At 41.8% G+C, this 19,832-nt stretch overlaps 1 protein-coding gene across 1 annotated transcript in view; it reads right to left on the bottom strand.

Moving 5' to 3' along the window:
* The window catches only part of ZMYND15 (zinc finger MYND-type containing 15), a 35,304-nt gene extending 17,655 nt beyond the window's left edge, over positions 1–17,649 (bottom strand). The window contains exons 1-6 of the mRNA XM_033924817.1: positions 16,788–17,649; positions 15,956–16,116; positions 12,890–13,024; positions 8,383–8,475; positions 6,596–6,712; positions 4,677–4,765 (exon numbers count right to left, since the gene is read on the bottom strand). Of these exons, the coding sequence (XP_033780708.1) occupies positions 4,677–4,765; positions 6,596–6,712; positions 8,383–8,475; positions 12,890–13,024; positions 15,956–16,116; positions 16,788–16,945 (753 nt within the window). The 5' untranslated portion in view covers positions 16,946–17,649. The remainder of the gene's footprint in view (positions 1–4,676; positions 4,766–6,595; positions 6,713–8,382; positions 8,476–12,889; positions 13,025–15,955; positions 16,117–16,787) is intronic.
* Positions 17,650–19,832: the final 2,183 nt, after the last annotated feature.

Raw genomic sequence — 19,832 nt, 5'->3', positions numbered from 1 at the left:
GGGAGGTGGGGGTGGGAGGGTTGGAGTGTATGCGGGGAGTAAGGACTAAGGGTCTTGTTTGCGAAAGAGGTGTGTTTTGAGAAGTTTTCTGAAATCTAGGTAGTTCGGGGCCTCTAGCATCAATTGGGCTAGCCAAGGGTTCAGCTTGGCCGCCTGGAAGGCGAAGGTTTTGTCGATGAATCTTTTGAGCTGGCATGATTTTATGGAGGGGAAGGTAAACAACTGGATTCTGCGGGATTTCTTGTTGGTGCAATACATATTGAAATGTGGGGAGAGGTATTTTGGTGAGAGACCAAATACTGTCTTGTAACAGATGCAGGCGAACTTGAAGAGGACTCGGGATTCGAAGGGTAGCCAGTGCAGTTGGTGGTAGAAGGGGGTGATGTGTTCCCATTTGTTCAGGCCGAAAATGAGGCGGACAGCTGTGTTTTGAATCAGTTTTAGTCTTCTGGTGATTTTCTTTGTGGAGCTTAGGTAAATGATATTGCAATAATCCAGTATGCTGAGGATAGAGGATTGAACTAATAGTCGAAATGCAGTGTCATCGAAATATTTCTTTATGGTACGGAGTTTCCAGAGTACTGAAAGGCCTTTCTTGACAATGAGGTCGGTGTGGTTTTCTAGGGATAGATGTTTGTCAAGCGTGACTCCTAGTATTTTTAATGTTTGTTCGAGTGGGAAAACCAATCCTTTCACCTGGATTGTGGTGTCTTTGATTTTGTCTTTGGGGGTGGCTAGAAAGAATTTTGTTTTGTCTGGGTTGAGCTTTAGTTTGAAGGAGAGCATCCAGAGTTCTATCTGGCTGAGTATGCTAGTTATGTAGTTGAGAAGATCCTGGGATAGACTGGTTAGAGGGATGACAATTGTGATGTCATCTGCATAGATGAAGAATTTTAGCTTAAGTTTGTGAAGGAGGTTACTGAGGGAGGCGAGGTAGATATTGAACAGGGTGGGGGATAAGGGGGAGCCTTGTGGTACACCGCAGGAGTTCACCCAGCTGTATGAGAAGTTGTCCTTTTTGTGTACCCTATAGGATCTGTTTCGTAGGAACCCTTGGAACCAGTTGAGTACCCGGTCTGAGATTCCAATGTGGGCCAGGCATTCCAGGAGAATAGTGTGGTCAACAAGGTCAAACGCACTGCTTAGATCAAATTGTAAGATCAGGGCGCTGGTGCCCCGACTGAAGAGTATGTGCAGGTGGTCTAGTAAGGAGGCGATGATGGTCTCTGTGCTGTGGTCCGTGCGGAAGCCCGATTGATTGTCGCTTAGGATATTGAATTTTTCCAGGTATGCGGAGAGTTCTGCTTTTACTGCCCCTTCCGCGATTTTGGTGAATAGTGGTATGTTAGCTATTGGTCTGTAATTGGAAGGTGCGTTGGAAGAGTCCTTTATGCTTTTTATGATTGGGGTTATTAAGATATGTCCTTGTTCTGGAGGGAAGTTTCCTGCGGATAGTAGGGAGTTGACCCATAGTAGCATGTTTGCTTTGAAGTAGATCGGAGCCGTTTTCATCACATTTGGGGGGCAAGTATCTAGTTTGCAGAAGGATTTGGTGTATTTGTTATAATATTTGTTGAAGGTTTTCCAGTCGATTGTGGTGAATTGGTTCCAGTTTAGATCGGATCTAGACCCTTGGTCTGGTTTAGCTATGTCGATGTCAGGGAGGATGGGAAAGAGCTCCAGTGGGTTGGTCTTGGTGGGTAGTGCTGATCTTAGTTTTAGGATCTTGGAGTTGAAGAAATCCGCTAGGGTGTTGGCAGTTAGTGTTGAGTCTTCCTGGTTGTTAGTGAGTGTTTCAATGTTGTAAAGGTTATTGACGAGTTTGAAGAGGTTGCTGCTGTTGGATGTGATGTTTCCAATTAAGTGTGAGTAGAATTTTTTCCGTTTTTCCTTGGTAAGGTTTTTGTAGGTTTTTAGTTTGAGTCTCCAGGCAGTTCTGAGTTCCTGGGTTCCTGACTTTATCCATAGTCTTTCTGACTTTCTGAGGTCCCTCTTTAACAGTAACAGCTCTGTGTCGAACCATCCCTCCTGATTTGTGGTTCTGATGTGGCGGGTTTTTGAGGGGGCTATTTCATTTAAAATGTTAGTGCTGTCAATGATCCAGGTGGACATGAGTTGATCTATTTCTTCGTCTTGTTTTATGTGGGTGTCATAGCGAGACCAGAATTCCTCTGGGTCTATCTTTCCTCTAGTGGTGTGGGTTGTGATGTTTCTTGTTTTGTTGTTTCTTGAATGTTTTTGTTGGCAGCCCAAGGAAAAGTCGCATAGTCTGTGGTCAGACCATAGGGAGTCTGTCCAGTTGGCTTGTTTCCAGTATATTTTTGGGTCGGTCGGCTCGTTGGAGGAGAATGTGACCAGGTCTAGCTGATGACCCTTTTGGTGAGTTTTGGTTGGGGGGGGTTTGAAGAAACCTAGTTGGGAGGTGAGTGACCAGAAGTCGGCAACTTCTGGTTGGTCCGCTTGCTCAAGGTGGATGTTGATGTCTCCGCATAGAAGGTTGTAAGGACTTGTTAGATAATTAGTTAATAAGGAGTCAGCGAGGTCCTCTTTGGCTAGGGACCATTTTTGGGGTGGGATGTAGAATAGAGTGATAGTTAGCGAGGAGGCAAGGGATTTAGAGGTGAGTGAGATGGCTAATATTTCTGCGTTGGGAGAGGATTTGGTGTTGAGTGTCGTACAATTAAGCTGGTCTCTGAAGATTATTGCTAGGCCTCCTCCTCTTCCCCGAGTTCTGGCCAGGGAGAGGATCTTGTATCCTGCGGGTAGGCAGTCTTTGATTATAATATCCTTGTCTGATAGTAGCCAGGTTTCGGTGAGTAGGATGAAGTCAGGGTTGGTGTCCGTCAGCCAGTCTCTGATTAGAATGGCTTTGTTCCTCATGGATCGAATGTTTAGGTAAAAGCCTAGTAGGTTCTGGTGGTTTGGGTGGTTGGCTGGGGCATAGTGGGAGTAGGCCAGTTTTTTTAGTGTTCTAGGTTTTTTTGAGCCAGGTTTGGTGGGTTTGCGGGGGGGTGGAGAATTTGGGAGTCGTATTAGCTGAGAATGTAGGGTGTGGGGTGTGAGCGAGGGTACTTTGGGTTTTGAAGGGCGATATAGGGAGAAGTGGACAGGGATGGTGGTTGTGTATGATGGGTCAGCAGAGCAGATCCTGAGGGTGATGAGGTATAGTAGGAGTAGTGCTACGCATTGAGGGGTGTTTAACCTTGCCATGGTGACACGCTCGTGGGGGGGGAAGAGCGTGGGGTATGGTAGTAGTCGGAGGGGGGCAGAGGGAGGGGTGTGATGCAAAGTTTGGCAGGTTTCAGCGGCGCAGTGGACGATATAAAGCTGAGCCGGTTACAGCGGTGCAAAAGGCAGTACAGAGTTGTGCAGGTTACAGCGGTGCATTAGACAGTACAAAGTTAAGTAGGTTGCAGCAATGCAATAGGTCGATGTAAAGTTAAACAGGCTGAACAATTTAAGCGTGTGCGCGCGGTGCAGTAGGCAGTACAGTACAATGTAAACAATGTAAACAGAAGGTAATACAGTAAACAATAGGTAAACAGTAGGTAATACAGTGAACAATAAGGCAGTGCAGTACAGTGTTAACTTTTTTGAGTTCTAACGGATGAGGCGGTGCTATGTGAATAACACTATGTATTGCTGTGATCCAGTTGGGGGGTCGGACTGATTGGCGTCGCTCGCAGTCGCTTGCAAAGGCGCGTGCTAAGGCTAAGATTAATAAAGAACAATATATATATGTAATCACATGTGTAAGAATAGGGTTGGGAGGGAGGGATTTATTTTTATTTTTAATTGTGAAATTACTAAGAATAGATACTCAAGTGATATTGTATAAGTTTAACTGTTAATATTTGTTGCACTTGTTGTTAGATGAAAAAATGAATAAAGAATATTAAAAAAAAATAAGTACAGTGCAAATAAGGGGGTGGGGGGGAGTTCTGAATTTTTATTAAATGTTTAGATCAATAGGAAAGAAAATTTTATATGATATATGTGATTGCATAGGTGATGGGAGGGAGGGGGTTAATTTTTATGATTTAATGTTGAATATGATAGAAATTCAAGTGTTGTATTCAATTTCAAATGTCATTTATTGATACACTTGTTGTAAGATATAAAAATGAATAAAGATTAAAAAAAAAAAAAGATGGCTTGGGTGAAATCCACTGCTTATTCCTAGGATAAGCAGCATACAATTTGTTTTAGTCTTTGGGATCTTGCCAGGTACTTGGGACCTGGGTTGGACGCTATTGGAAACAGGATACTGAGCAAACTCTTATGTTCATATGTAAAAATACCACACTATATTAGAATGTAACTGGCTAAAAAGTCTCTCTTTTGGAGCTGGGCAATTTGGCAGCTCTGCCACCACCTATCAAGTCTTCTTCCTGGATCTTCTCTTTCCGCCTCTTGGCCCTTCCCCAGGACTTGCTCTCCCGATAGCAGAAAAAACTCGGGATGGGCTCTGTGTGTCCCTTCCCATCCTCTTCCACAAAGACACATGTGAGAGGCAGGATCTATACGGATTTTTTCTCTCCTATTGTATTCTCAAAATCCCCACCATGCTTTTTTTCACCTACAGGCCAATGATAGCGATAAGCCTGAGAGAGCCCTCATGGACTGAAGACCCCAGGGTTAAATCCCTCCCTCAAACATGGCCCTTATCTCCATACCCAAAACACCATGACAAGGTCAAACTCCTTGGATGGCTCAATGATGTGGATTTTCAGTGACAGCTTGTTGAGGATGTTTAGCTCTGGGACTGCAAGAAAAAGAGATGGAGGAAGAGTCAGCCTCTCCTGTTCAGCCATCCCTGACACATCAGAGGCAAATCTTATCCTGCTACATATATGAGATGCATATGGTCCTATGAACAACTCATTGTCTTATGCAGATACAAATAGGCTGATGTACAAATGAGATGTGCCTATTTCTAATAGGTTGATGGCAAAGAGGTCATCTTTTTAAAGCAATTAGTATGGATATAAAGCATTTGATCTGAACTAATCAGCTGTCCGAAAAATGGCATGTGGTTATGGATCAAATTTCATGTTCAGTTTAAACTACTGGCACTTACTTTTCGAGCATTCTGAATGGATCCCCCTCAGTACTTTGAATCACTTACTATACCTTACAAGCCCTGCTCGTGTTCTTTGTTCTTTAAGCGATTACAGATTTTTAGGGTCAAATTCTATAAACAGCATCCCGATTGTAGGTGGCCAGCTGCTGCCTAACTAGCCAATTGGGATGCACCTTTTTTTTTTTTTTAAAAACCTCCCGAGGTAGGCCACCTACATTGGAGGTGCCTCCAGGAGCCTAGGGAGGCACATAAGCCCGCCTAAGGCTAGGCATGGGTGTGGCTTGCCCCGGAGGTAGACCTAGGTGGTCGTATGCACCTCCCTAGGTTTATCGCAGCACATGTTCTCCCTTTCACGATAAGTTTAGCAGCAGCGGCTGCTCATTCCCCCCCCCCCCGTACATCGCTGGCAGGAGGGATGCCCAGTCCCTCCTTCCAGAACCCCACCACCCTCCTCGTACATCGCCGGCAGGAGGGATGTCCAGTCCCTCCTGCTGGAACCCCCCGTTCATCACCAGCAGGAGGGATAACCAGTCCCTCCTGCTGGAACCCCCCCACCCCCCTGAACATAGTGGGCATCCCCCCTCCACCTCCCACCTTAAATCATTGGCCAGCCAGAGGCATCCTTCCTGCCTCCAGTCAGCTGGTCCGCCTTCTCAAGAATTGCAGGCTTGCTCTTTCCCGGTGCATTGTGGGATACACCGGGGAGGGGCCTTAGGCCCTGATTGACCCAGGTGCTTATGGCCGCTCCGTTAGGAGGGGCTTTTGGCACCTGGGCCAACTGGAATCTTAGGCCCAATTCACAGTGCATTCTGGGATGCACTGGGAGTAGCCTAAAATTCCGATTGGCCAGATCCATTAGGGTGGAGGGGATTCCGTCAGGAGGAACTGGGCATCCCTTCTGCCAGCGATGTATGTGCGGGGGTTCCGGCAGGAAGAACAGGGCATCCCTCCTGCTGGTGATGTTTGGGGGGTGGTTCCGACAGGAGGGATTGGGCATCCCTCCTGCCGGTAGTCTTTTGGGGGGGGGACGTGTTGCCCCTAAACTTAATCACAGCAGAGAGATCCCTTGCCGTAATAAGCTCAGCAGCAACCCGATTCTCTAACTGATGCCTCCCACATGGACGTCGGTTAGGAGACCTTAGGAGTAGTATGAGGACATCAGTTGATCTTAGGAGAAGTGTGGGGTTCCGGCAGGAGGGGGGGTGGCTTTCCAGCAGGAAGGAGTGAGCCTCAATCTAGTCAAGTTTTCAGGATTTCTCTAATGATTATGCACGAGATTATTTACATGCTCTGCCTCTATTGTATGGAAATAGATCTCAGGCATATTCATTGTAGAAATCCTGAAAACCAGACTTAGCGAGAGCTGAGGTCGGTATCCTCTGGTTTAGCTCATCTACTGAATCCCCTGCTATAAATGTCACTGCACACCACTGAATTGAAACTTGTCCTCTTAAACAGACATGCAACACACATATTTGCTCTGACACCCATGCCTGTCAAGGGTGAACTCACAGTGCTGAGGGACCAGGTGTGTGATGATGTGGTAAGTCGTTAAGGGATATGTCAGGAATGCAGCAACGGGTGAATCCATGTCAAAACCCCTCCACTGGTAGTATTGCTTCCATGAGGCTTTCAGGAGGTAAAAGAGAGAGAAACCGCCAAAATTCACTCTCTGTCGTTTTGTATCCCTGTATTCATCCCTTAAGCCAGTGGTTTCAAACTCAAACCCTTTGCAGGGCCACACTTTGGATTTGTAGGTACTTGGAGGGCCTCAGAAAAAAAACAGCTAATGTCTTATTAAAGAAATGACAATTTTGCATGACGTAAAACTCTTTATAAATCTTTCCTTTTGGCTAAGTCTTAATAATAATATTGTTATTTATAGCTAAAGAGACATATGATCAAGAAACTATTTTATTTTACATTTGTGATTATGATAAACATACCGAGGGCCTCAAAATAGTACCTGGCGGGCTGCATGTGGCCCCCGGGCCGCGAGTTTGAGACCACTGCCTTAAGCCATTTAGTCTACGAAATTATAGGCTCACAGTCTTAACAGTACTAAAGGAACATGCTTTGTGCTCCTATACCCACCCAATGACTTTCCTCAATTATCTAGCAGATAGCAGCTGTGTTTTCCACACATACAGAAAGGTGGGCGGCAGAGAGGGGGTGAGCAGCCCATCTTGGTGGGGGTGCCGACGGCTCTCCGCTCCCCCATGCCACACTCGCCCCTTCCCTTCCCCACCACGTACCTCTTTAAAATATTTACCAGCCCACGCAACTACTCTAGCCTGCTGCTCACATCGGCCTGGCTCCCTCTGAAATCACTTCTGGGTCATGAGGCCAGGATGTGACATCAGAGGGAAAGATAGCGCGAGCAGCAGGCCGGAGAAGCAAAGATTTAAAAAAGCAAGAAAAAGTAATAATAATACACATCAGCAAAAATTTTTTTAATGCTTTAAGTGAACGCTCAGACTCACAACCGAAACTCTAGTGAAATTTCACAGAGCCAGTTGTATTAGAGACCATCACAGCATGTTCACCATCTCCACCACCTGCTGTCATAGAACCATCGTTCTATCAGATTCCAACTTCAAAATGACTCCATAAATATGTAAGTTGTTGTTAAAGAGTTGGAAAATCCAATACTTATCTGACATGCATGGTGAGTTTTAGTAATTTTATTGGTTTGAGAGAGATATATACATGTAAATTTTGGAGGTAAAGGTGCTTTTGAACATCAGGTCCCACTTTTTACTGGGTGTGGTAGTTTTACAGGTTATGTTTTTTCCCTGTAGTGTCCCCTCTTGAAGAAGCCAACTGTGAAACCCAGGTTGGGGGGTCGGAGAGAGCATGACAGCGGTTTAGAAAACATTTAAGAATGTACCCGGAGCAGTTTTAGAGCAGCAGTTTCACCACCATGTACAACTGACTCCGTGAAATTTCACTAGAGTTTCGGTTGTGGGTCTGAGCGTTTTTGCTGGTGTGTTTTATTATTACTTTTTCTTGCTTTGTGGTGATTAGTGACTGAGACTTCTTTTTCTGGAGCCATACGGTAACCCTATCTGAGCTCCCTCTTCCCAGTCTTGCAAAGGACAATACTCTGTACCCCTGCATCTATTCTCTAAGCCCCTAGTCCTAAAAATGATGGACTGTGTTTTTTGCAACTGTCCCTAAACTCCCTATGCTTTTCAGTTCTAGATTTGGCAGGGTCTGTGTCCCTGTACCCACCCAGAGCTGTCTTTCCTGTCAATTTCTCTCCCTAGAAAAGCTGTCACGTGTTCTCAATAACTTACTGAAAGGAGCTTTGGCACAGGTTGTGTCTGCTGGGAAGTTCTGGAGCAGGATCTTCCCTTCCTTCTTAAGTGGGTCGTAAGGATCTCTTCTGACTGAAAGAGAAATTTTCAACAATGACTGTCTTGGACCCTCCACATTGGTGACCCTCTGGGCTCCTCCCTTATGTCATAAACACTGAAATACTCTTAAGACTATTCCCATCTAAAACCACAATCCTATTGGGTGCATATTCTATCTGTTGATAAAATCTTGTCTAAAAGACATGGATTTTGAACAACACACTGTTCTTTTGCGATTTAGTAAGATCGGGATCTGGTTCAATTTTGAAAACTTTGTGAGTATGCTTGTATTTAGTTTGAAGCCATGATGTTTATTTAAAGATCTCTGTTCGACTCCTAACATAGGCTGTTCTGCTGAAACACACCTGTGTAGAGTCCATCTTGAATGTTGGATTAAGACTGTCTTACATGCCCAAGTGAGATAGATTTCTTACAACTGGAATTAAATAAAATTGGTAATTGACTGGAACTCCCTTGCCTTACACCTCATTTCTTTCAACTAGAATTTAATAAAAGTGGTCATTGACTGGAACTCTCTTGTGTTACACCTTTAAAGAAAAAATCATCAGCATTAGAAGTCAATTCAGATCAAAAACTGACCTAGACCCTACAGAACCTGATAATATCTTGCCATTTTCAAAATGTGCTCGGTTCAATCTACCATCTATAAGCGACATTCAACGACTGTTTCAATCCATAAACCTAAAAAGCAATAACTCTGAAATTATTCCGCCATTTATCTTAAATCATCTTTTCAATAAGTTAGAGCCATTCATACATAAAATCATCACCAGCAGCCTAGAAACAGGATTTCTTCCAAAATTCTGGAAACATTCGACAATCCACCCAATTCTCAAAAATCCAAAGGCAAATCATAATGACATCGTGAATTTTCAACCAATAGCTAAAATTCCATTTCTAGCAAAATTGACCGAAAAGGTAGTATTCAATCAGATATCCAAATTTATAGATAAAATAGGAATACTGCATCCTAATCAAAGAGGATTCCGGAAACATTATTCAACAGAACACTTGATGATAGATATAACTACAGCTGTCCTTTATTTTCTGGATCACCACCGATCTTATCTCCTTATATCCATAGACCTTTCTTCTGCATTCGACACTATTGATCACCATCTTCTTATAAAAAGACTGAAATCTATTGGAATTAGTGATACTGTGCTTCAATGGTTTTAGTCTTATTTTTCAGATAGATCATCAAAAGTTATCTTTAATAATTCCACCTCAAACATGATATCTACCAACTATGACATCCTTCACGGGTCAATATTATCCCCCTTACTCTTTAACATCTTTTTAGCCCCTTTGCTGGCTCTTTGTCAATCTATTGGGTTTACAGCGTTTGCTTACACAGATGATCTTCAACTCTCACTCTCATTAGACTCATATTCCACAGAGGAATTTCAAAATGGCAATAAGAAATTAAGTACAACTTCAGACTGGTTAGATGAAAATAAACTAGTAATGAATACAGACAAAACAAAAATAATACACTTCCCTTGGAAAGAAGGACTAAAAATCACCGCTTCAATCAACATAAATAATATCCAATTTCAGGAAGTCACTAAGATTAGAGTTTTAGGGGTTATTCTTGATCAAAAATTGACATATCACAATCAGATTAGTGTAGTAGTGAGAGGTTGTTTTCAGAGGTTACGTATGATCAGATCAATTGCTCCATTCTTGGACTCATCATCACTGAATGTCCTTGTACATTCACTGATCATTTCAAAGTCAGATTACTGCAACTCGCTCTATAAAGGAGTCGTTCTTAAAGAAATCCGTCGACTACAACTAATTCAAAACACCACAATTAAATTTATAATAGGAAAAAATTTGATCATGTGACTCCTCTTCTCAAAGGAGCTCATTGGCTTCCAGTTGTCCACAGAATTTCCTATAAAATTTCCTATAACATTCAAAATATTAACAACTAAAGCCCCATCATTCCTAGAAAGGTATTTTATTCCATATATTCCTACTAGAAGTTTGAGATCAGAGGACAAAAACCTTTTAGTAATTCCATCGCTTAGTATAATAAATACAAGACAAGATAGATATTTGCAGTTACAGCGCCCAGAATATGGAACTCCTTACCATCATTTATTAAGGAAGAAAAATCACTAATTAAATTTAAAGGACTGTTAAAATGCTGATTGTACAAGGATGCCTTTGAGACCTAATCGTCGGATTCTCTTTCGACCCTGTTCACTGCAGAAACTCGCGTTTCCTCTGTCTTAGGTTCTGAGAAATTGTTTTTAAAAAAACCTCTTAATTTCCTTTTTATTTTTTTATTATACTTTTAAAATTTTTATCCTCCCTTTGTACTTATCTTTCATTTTTTCTTTACTATGCTTATTGTAGTTCTCCCCACTTCCCTGATGTATCAGTCCGTAATGTTCATGTGCTTATTGTAGTTAATAACTAAGACCCTGTTTTTAATTATAAATTGCTTTGAATTTATGATATTGTGATACATCAAAATTTTAATAAAACTTGAAACTTTAAAAACTTGATTTCTTTCAACTAGAATTGAATAAACTTGGTCATTGATTGGAACTCTCTTGCCTTAGACCTCACTTCCTTTGTACTTTTGAGTACTGGATATCACATTTAACTGGATAAAGGATAGCCAGCTGCACAAATCCAGATATTCAATGCTGCTACCTGGACATGGATATTCAATGCTGCTACCTGAATATGGCCTGACTTTGAATATCCTAGGCATAATTCCACTGGCAGACAAAAAAAATGTGCTGATCGTCATCAACTGAATATTTACCCCCAAGAGACCACTCTAAAGGTAGAAAGAATCAGACTGAAACATAAGAATAGCCATATTGGGTCAACCCAATGGTCCATCTTGCCAAGTATCCTGTTTACACAGTGGCCAATCCTATATTTTGATTAACATTGTTCATTATACTTGTTGCAGAGCAGAAGTGTCTTATTGGGAAAGATCCCTGTACCCTTCCTTCTTATGTTTCCTATCATAGTGGCTATTGACTTCTTTGGTACAAACTGAAGAGAGGCAGAATAGCCCACTGAGGAAGGAGGCAAAGCTGAAGAAAATGTGTATGATTTCTTCTTCTTCATAGCTCGTGGTTAGGAGAAGCTAACCCAATCATCATGACTTGTATGCCATGTTACCAGAAAGAAAATTATTGAGGGAAGAACCTAATCTTCCCTTAGATACATACAATGGATACAGTCCTCACTAAAAGGTTTCCACCCTTATACTTATTCAGCAGTGTGATAGTTATAGAATTTCTAGAGTTTGAAAACCATTTAAATTATATTTTGGATCTTTACCTTGTGCTCTGTCGCTCCTGCGGATCTCAATAAAGAAACTGAATAGATGATGTCTATATAGCACAGCTCTCTGATTCGTTTTATGAAGATCCTGTGATTTTGTTTGAGCGGGATTAACGACGTTTCTTGAGAAAAAGCTGTGGCTATCTTGGAATAATTTGCGTGAATGAACTTTTTGGATTGTACTGCTGTTGGACAAGTTATTTAATTGTGTGGCTTTATATTATTTTTCTATTTTTAACATGACTTTTGTATTCACAGGAAACTAGCCAATGACACAGCTGCATGGTGAAACATGAATTCATGTTGGCATTAAACGTCTCCTGATATTGACTTCTGCTTATAGAGATAAGTTCTTTTATTATATTGAAAAAAGTGATAAAAATGCTTAATATGGAAGATTGAAAGAATTAATAAATAACAGGATCGATGAAGAATAAGAATTTACTCAAATGCTGAATATGCAAATAGGTTAAATATTGAAATATTCTTATGGATACAACACAAATTATATGAATATCAAACTTCAGGTTGAGTATAAGGGTGGAAACATTTTAGTGAGGACTTTGTTTATTTCCCCCTATAATGGTTAGCAGTGGCATAGTGAGAGTAGGCAGTGCCCAGGGCTTTGGCGCTCCTTCCGCACCCCACACGCAAAACTCACACCCTCTCTTCCCACCCCCGTACCTCTTTAAATATTCACCAGCATGAGCAGCTTCTCCAACCAGCTGCTGCTCTGGCTTTCCCTCTGATGTCACTTCCTGGACCCTCAACTCAGAAATGATTGCAGAGGGAGCCAGGGTGGTGCGAGCAGCAGGCCAGAGTAGTTGCTCGCACTGGTGAAGATTTAAAGAGTATGCAGGGGGCGGGGGAAGGGAGGGTATGAGTGTGGCATGGGTGGGGTGGCAAGGTGCCAGTATCCCCTCCAAGACGGTGCCTGGGGCAGTCTTCCCCCATCCCTTCCTTACTCCGCCACTGATGTGCAGTTTTAGGAATTTTTATAATGGAGGCAGTGCATGCCATTGTATATCTTCTATCAGTATTGAGGACATCTTCCAAAATCAAAGGGCTAGATTGAGAGCAGTTGTCTAAGAGAACGAATGTTACATACCTTTTGGGTACCAGGAGCGTTTATCCCGAGCTCTTTGGGCCCCTGCTTCATTCATACTCTCTTTGGCCCAGTAGCCAATGGTGAGTCCACGGGCTGATAAGAAGGACTCCTTATCAAAGGTATCGCTGGTGACTTCTGAAAGGCAGGGAGCAAGGAGATTTAGTTAAAGATAGGATGCTGATCCTAAGAGTACAAAACCCCACCTGTAAGGACAGAGAGTATGGATGCACCAGGGAAAACGAAAGAAGCCTTGGTTTGTCTAAAGCAGAAGACTCAAATATTTTTTGGGAGGTTGATTTTTGGATGTCTGTTCTCTTATTCCATGCCTACCTTCAAAGGGACATTCAGCAGTCTGATAGTTACTGTCAAGAGAAGGATCCTTCGCTGCATACATAAGAATAGCCTTACTGGGTCAGACCAATGGACTATCAAGCCCAGTAGCCCTTTCTCATGGTGGCCAATCCAGGTCCCTAGTAACTGGCCAAAACCTAAGGAGTAGCAATATTCCATGCTACCGATCCAGGGCAAGCAGTGGCTTCCCCCATGTCTTTCTCAATAACAGAATATGGACTTTTCCTCAAGGAAATTGTCCAAACCTTTCTTAGAACCAGCTACGCTATCCACTCTTACCACAACTTCTGACAATGCATTCCAGAGCTTAACTAGTCTCTGAGTGAAAAAAAAATTCTCCTATTGGTTTTAAAAGTATTTCCCTGTAACTTCATCGAGTGTCTCCTAGTCTATGTAATTTTTGACAGAGTGAAAAATCGATCCACTTGTACTTGTTCTACTCCACTCAGGATTTTGTAGACTTCAGTCATATCTCGCCTCAGCTGTCTGTTTTCCAAGCTGAAGAGCCCTAACCTTTTAAATCTTTCCTCAAGAGTTCCATCCCCTTTATCATCTTGGTCGCTCTTCTTTGAACCTTTTCTAGCACCACTATATCTTTCTTGAGATAAGGAGACCAGAATTGAACGCAATACGCCAGATGAGGTCACACCATGGAGCGATACAGGGGCATTATAACATTCTTAGTCTTGTTAACCATCCCTTTTTTAATAATTCCTAGCATCCTGTTCGCTTTTTTAGCCGCCGCCGCACATTGGATGGAAAGTTTCATCGTATAGTCTACGATGACACCCAGATCCTTTTCTTGGATGCTAACCTCTAAGGTGGACCCTAGCATCCGGTAACTATAATTCAGGTTATTTTTCCCAATGTGCATCACTTTGCATTTGTCCACATTAAATTTCATCTGCCACTTTGATGCCCAGTCTTCCAATTTCCCAATCTACATGCGTTTTAACAACTTTGAACAGTTTAGTGTCATCTGCAAATTTAGTCACCTCACTTGTCATTCCAATTTCTAGATCATTTATAAATAAGTTAAATAGCACTAGTCCCAGTACAGACCCCTACGTCACTCCACTGTTTATGCTCCTCCATTGAGAAAAATGACCATTTAACCCTACCCTCTATTTTATATCCAATAACCAATTCCTAATCCATAACTGAACTTTGCCACTTATCGCATGACTCTTTAATTTTCTCAGGAGCCTCTCATGAAGAAAATCTAGATACACTATATCAGCTGGCTCACCTTTATCCACATGTTTATTCACACTTACTAATGGTAGCACTAAGAATATATATAAGTAACGTCAAAAAAGTCAAGCAAATTGGTGAGGCATGCTGATTCCATCTCATTAAATCATGTTTATCTAAATGTTTCACAATTTTATTTTTTATAATTGTTTCCACCATGTTGCCCGGCACTGAAGTGAGGCTTACCAGTCTGTACTTTCCTGGATCTCCCCTGGAACCCTTTTTTAAAATTGACATAACATTGGCCACCCTCCAATCTTCAGGTACTACAGTCAATTTTAGCAGGTCAACAATTTCATGTTTGAGTTCTTTTAGTACCCTAGGATGTATACCATCCGGTCCAGGCAATTTATCACTTTTTAACTTGCCAATTTGGCTTAGTACATCTTCCAGATTCACTGAGATTTCTTTCAGTTCCTCCGCATCATCACCTTTGAAAACCATTTCCGGTTCAGGTAGATCTCTTACATCTTCTTCTGTAAAGACCGAAGCAAATAATTCATTCAGTGTCTCCGCTATGGCCTTATCCTCCTTGAGCACCCCTTTTTCTCTTTGATCATCCAATGGTCCCACAGATCCAAAAGACTACTAAAATGCATAATTTCTTTCTTTGTACATAATACCAAAATCCATTCAGTCCCGTTTGAACCCAATGTTAAGACCTTTATCTTCTCTCCAGGTTTTCCCAAAAGACTGGTAACCCTAGATTATACCACAATCTTGAAAAATGGCAGCACTGATCTCTATTGGCACATGAGAACTTATCAAATAAGGACATGCTCTGTACTGCTAGGGGTCAGCCTGCAAGATAAGGATATGCTCTTTTATTTGGGAGCTTGGTCCTTAGCAGTACATTCTGTCATTTTCTTAGATGGCATTGCTAGAGGTAGAAATAAGTGTGCATCACTTCTGCTTTCTAGCCAAAAGGTTGGTTTGGGGGGTTAATAAGGGGGTGTTCTGGGCCCTTTTGAACCACTAGGGATTTCTTCTGGGAAAGGGGAGTGGAGGGCTTTGGGGCCCACTTCAGGATATTTTGGGGAGGGCAGGGGCATGTCACGTTTAGTGGATAGCTTTGGAGCTTACTTGGACCACCAGAGACCTTAATAGCTGAGGGTCATTTGAGGTGAAGTGTTGCACTTCACCTCAGGTAACCATTTTGTTGTCCCACTAGAATCTTCTGGCTCTAGTAAAGTTTTAGTGTAACGGGAAAATAAAAAGATGTACCAAAATGTAGTGGTGTTTTTTTGCATGGGGAGCAATTTCTGATTCTGCCATTGTATATTTTTCTATGCTAAAACCCTTATTACACTGAGCAATAAGATTAGCAAAAGAAACTCCAAAATAAATAAAATAGGATGAGTCACTTTATCCTCTGTAATCCCCACCTCTCTCATTGACTGTGTAGGTCACTTTTACCCCTCCCCTTCTGTCTCCTCTTGCAGGGTGCACTAGAGTTCCTACCGGTAGTGTAGCTGAAAGGGAACTCAGCCAGTTCCTTGGCCCTCTTCATGTAGTACGACATCTTCTCACACCAATACTGGTGGCTGACATCTTCGGGCGTCTTTTTCCAGTCTATCTTGTGGCACTGCTGGGAGCAGTATAACACAGCTTTGCACTTTTCGCTAAGGAAAAGAAGAGTTAGGACGGGTCTCTTTGAGGGAGAAATCTTAATCTTATCTTGTACAGTCAAGCAGTTTTTCACACAAATACAGCTGACCTTTGGAAGGGGAGAAGGTGCTAGTAGCATTTGGAGCATTAAGAAAAAGAAGAACTAACCTTCTTGTAGGCCATGATGAGACCTGCCATATGCTCAGACTGCTTTCCCATGTACTGTATAAAGGAGATTTGCCTTCTACTCAGACTGTCTTGCTGTGCCCTGTTTACAGAAGACCTGCCTCCAATTTAGATCATTGATGATATAAAGGAGAACTGCTCAAGGTATGATTCTGGACAGTACTTAAAGAAGCCCTGCCTTATCCTGTGTGCTGTATAAACAAGACCTGCCTTTTCTGGAAGTCCTTACTCTGTTCTCTCCTAGGGTTCAATATCGCCCTCTTGAAGAGCCACTGTGATGGTCTCTATGTGCATTGTGAGATTGTTCTACAAAAGAAATAAAACTTGATACACAAGTACATTGATTCTCATGCTTTGACCTTGGTCTTGCCAGATGGACCACTGATCCTGCATAAGTTACTTTAGTGGCGGGATTTGTGTTGAATCATGTGACCCAGTGGCATAGTAATAATCACACGTATTATACATTCATGGTTAAATTGTCATTTTTTCCTACTACCGGAGTTGCTGTCGAAGCTCGACTTTATCCACATGTTTATTCACTCCTTCTAAGAAATGTAGCAAATTGATGAGGCAAGATTTCCCTTGGCTTATCAGTCTGTAATTTCTCCGATTACCCTTTAAAAAAATTGGAATTACATTGTTGTACTTCACCATCTGAGTCCTTTGTTACAGGATGGTAAATGCAATTTAATTATGGCTTACACTCCCACCAGATCTCTCCGTTCACTAGACACCCATCACTTAACTATCTGTCCACTATTGAAGGCCTACTATGAATCAACACGTAATTCTACATTTTTCTTTCTTTGCCCCAAATATTGGAACAGTCTTCCACACCCTCTCAGGAATCTGACATCAGTACCTGTTTTTAAAAAGCGCTGAAAACTTATTTTTTTCAAACTAGCCTACCCTCAAAGTTCCTAGTAACAGCTTGGAGGATCCTCAAGTAAAAAGACCATTGAACACAGAATGCTATGAACCTCTGCTTGTGTGAATGCTGCTTTTCTTTTGATTGATTTTTATGGAGTTCCCTTCTTCCTTTTATTTTAGTCTGTACCACGCCTTGACCTATGGAAAGGTGGTATAACAAATCTTTTAAATAAGGATCTGCAACTGGATTCAGGTCATCAAGGACTGGCTGAGTTAGAGCCTACATTAGCCTCATTCTGATATGGGCGTGTAGTTTCAGGTTTTCATAATGGACAAAAGAAGTGGTGAGGATACACCAGAACCAGATTAGCCTTTCCTAGGTGATATCTCTAGTCCCTGCAGTGGATTTCTTTTAGCCTGGTATGCTATACCTGTTGAATAGACCTCCTGGTGGACCAGCTCTTGGAGGAGAAAGATCTGCCTTACCATGGTATAAGTTGAGTCTGGAAGCTGTGTTTGTTACACACGTGACATGCCTTGGCCATCATAGAAGGGAAAGAAAAGTTCTGCCTGGGAGACCATGCCCTCATCACGCTCCGAGAGATCTTCACACCAACTTTTGCCAGCATCTCCTCCAGTATTCTATAGAAAAAAAGAGAGAATATCAGGGAGAGACACGCTTCCTCCAGTATCCTATACAAAGAAAATTTTAGGGAGATAATTGAAATGAGGGATGGTGGTGGATGGGTGGGATGGTATTTTTTGATATTTTGATATTTTATTAAAATGTATATTGTATAATATAATAAATGAATATTTTTGATGTGATAGGGATAGGGAGGTTAAATTTCATGAACTTCAGATGATATTAATAGCAATTCAAGTGATGTTTTCCAATTCAAATGTTATTTCTTGTTACACTTGATGTAAGTTGTAAAAACGAATAAAAATTATAAATCAAAAAAAGAAAATGTTAGGGAGATGCAGAGGGCCATTTAAAAATAAAAAAAGTCTAAGTCCAATTTGGACGTTTCCCACAAAATGTCCAAAATTGGAAGCAAAGAAATAGCCATTTTTGAAAGCAAAACCACTAGATGTCCAAAAATATATATTTTTTGAAAATCCAGGCTGCCAAAACATCCAAAGTTATACCCCATTTTTGACCACAAAATCATCCAAGTTGGAAATGTCCAAATGGTCTGCATTTGAATGTGGTAGTGGCTAGTAACGTAATAGACTGACCACAAAGCAGTGGGGCACCTTAAAGGGCACTGCTGTGAACCTCACATAAAGCGTGCCATGTGTACATCTCACCATAACCCCTTATAAGTTATAGTGAGCCCCCCAAATCTCCCCCAAAACCCATTATACCCACCTGTCTACCACCGCAATAGCCCTTATTAGTATGGTTTTGGGGGTTCACAATTTCCACCATAAACGTTCTGGTTAGAGTACCTTATGGGCCTGGTTTGTTTGCTCTATGGTTCACTAGCCCATCCACTAAGTTACTTAAGATACCTGTGTGATGCTCTAGTAGGCTTTCCCTTAGCATATGTTGCTGTTCTAGAGACAGTACTTTTTCATTCAGACTTTTGTGGGGTGGGAGGGGGTCTGTGATCTCTGGGGAAGTGTTGAGGGTTAGTATTTAATCTCTCTAGTGGTTGTCTGGTCAGTTTGGGTAACTTTTTGGCACGTAGATGCTTCTAAAACAGGTCTAGCCCAAAACATCTAAGTTCTGTCTTAAGACGTCTCAGCAAAGATTTCATTATCCTTAGACAAACAGACAGTTTATTCTCACAAATGGGTGATGTCATCCACGGAACCCTGGTACGGACAGTGAAAAGTGCAGTATCACTTTAAGCTTTAGCAAGCTTTCAAGACTTGCCCACACAGGAGGAGTGTGTGGCGCGGTGGTTGATGCTACAGCCTCAGCACCCTGGGGTTGTGGGTTCAAACCCCGCGCTGCTCCTTGTGACCCTGGTCAAGTCACTTAATCCTCCATAGCCCCAGGTACGTTAGATAGATTGTGAGCCCACCGGGACAGACAGGGAAAACGCTTAAGTACCTGATTGTAAAACCGCTTAGATAATCTTGATAGGCGGTATATAAAAACCTAATAAACTTAAAAAAAAAAAATAAAAACTTAAACTTAAACTGCGAGAGTTTCTTCCCGCTCAATGCCAGCTCACAAGGTGGTCAGTTTTTTATTTTCCGCAGAGTAAAGAAGACATATCTCTTGTTTTTCCATCAAGTTGCCTTCCCGCCAGTGGTATACCTAGGATATGTGGCACCCGGGGCCCATCATTTTTTGACACCCCACCAATGTAAAAAAATATTTTTTGTAATAACCATGAAACGGAATAAATGGTCAGAATAGAAACAGGCAGTGAAAATTTTATTTTATTGAACCTCATATATGTAACCATTATTCCAAACATAACATAAATTATGTCTGAATTGTCATGACATCAGAAGTACATATGGAGTAGTTGCAGGTGATGCTTGGGACAGTTCTGATTGTGTTAGTTTGGTTTTATGTGCTTTTTGAATAGAAGGATTTTTTTTTTTTTTTTTTTTTTGAAGGTTTTGTAGTCTGTGGTCGAGGTCAATAGGTTGTAGAGTTGGGGGTCGAGTGTTCGGAGGTTGTCAAACAGTTTTTTTCTTTTGATGT

The sequence above is a fragment of the Geotrypetes seraphini genome, chromosome 16 (genome assembly GCF_902459505.1).
Source record: "Geotrypetes seraphini chromosome 16, aGeoSer1.1, whole genome shotgun sequence".
NCBI classification, from domain to species: Eukaryota; Metazoa; Chordata; class Amphibia; order Gymnophiona; family Dermophiidae; genus Geotrypetes; species Geotrypetes seraphini.
The sequence above is the reverse complement of the archived record's forward strand: the minus strand, read 5'-3'. Positions and strand labels throughout refer to the sequence as shown.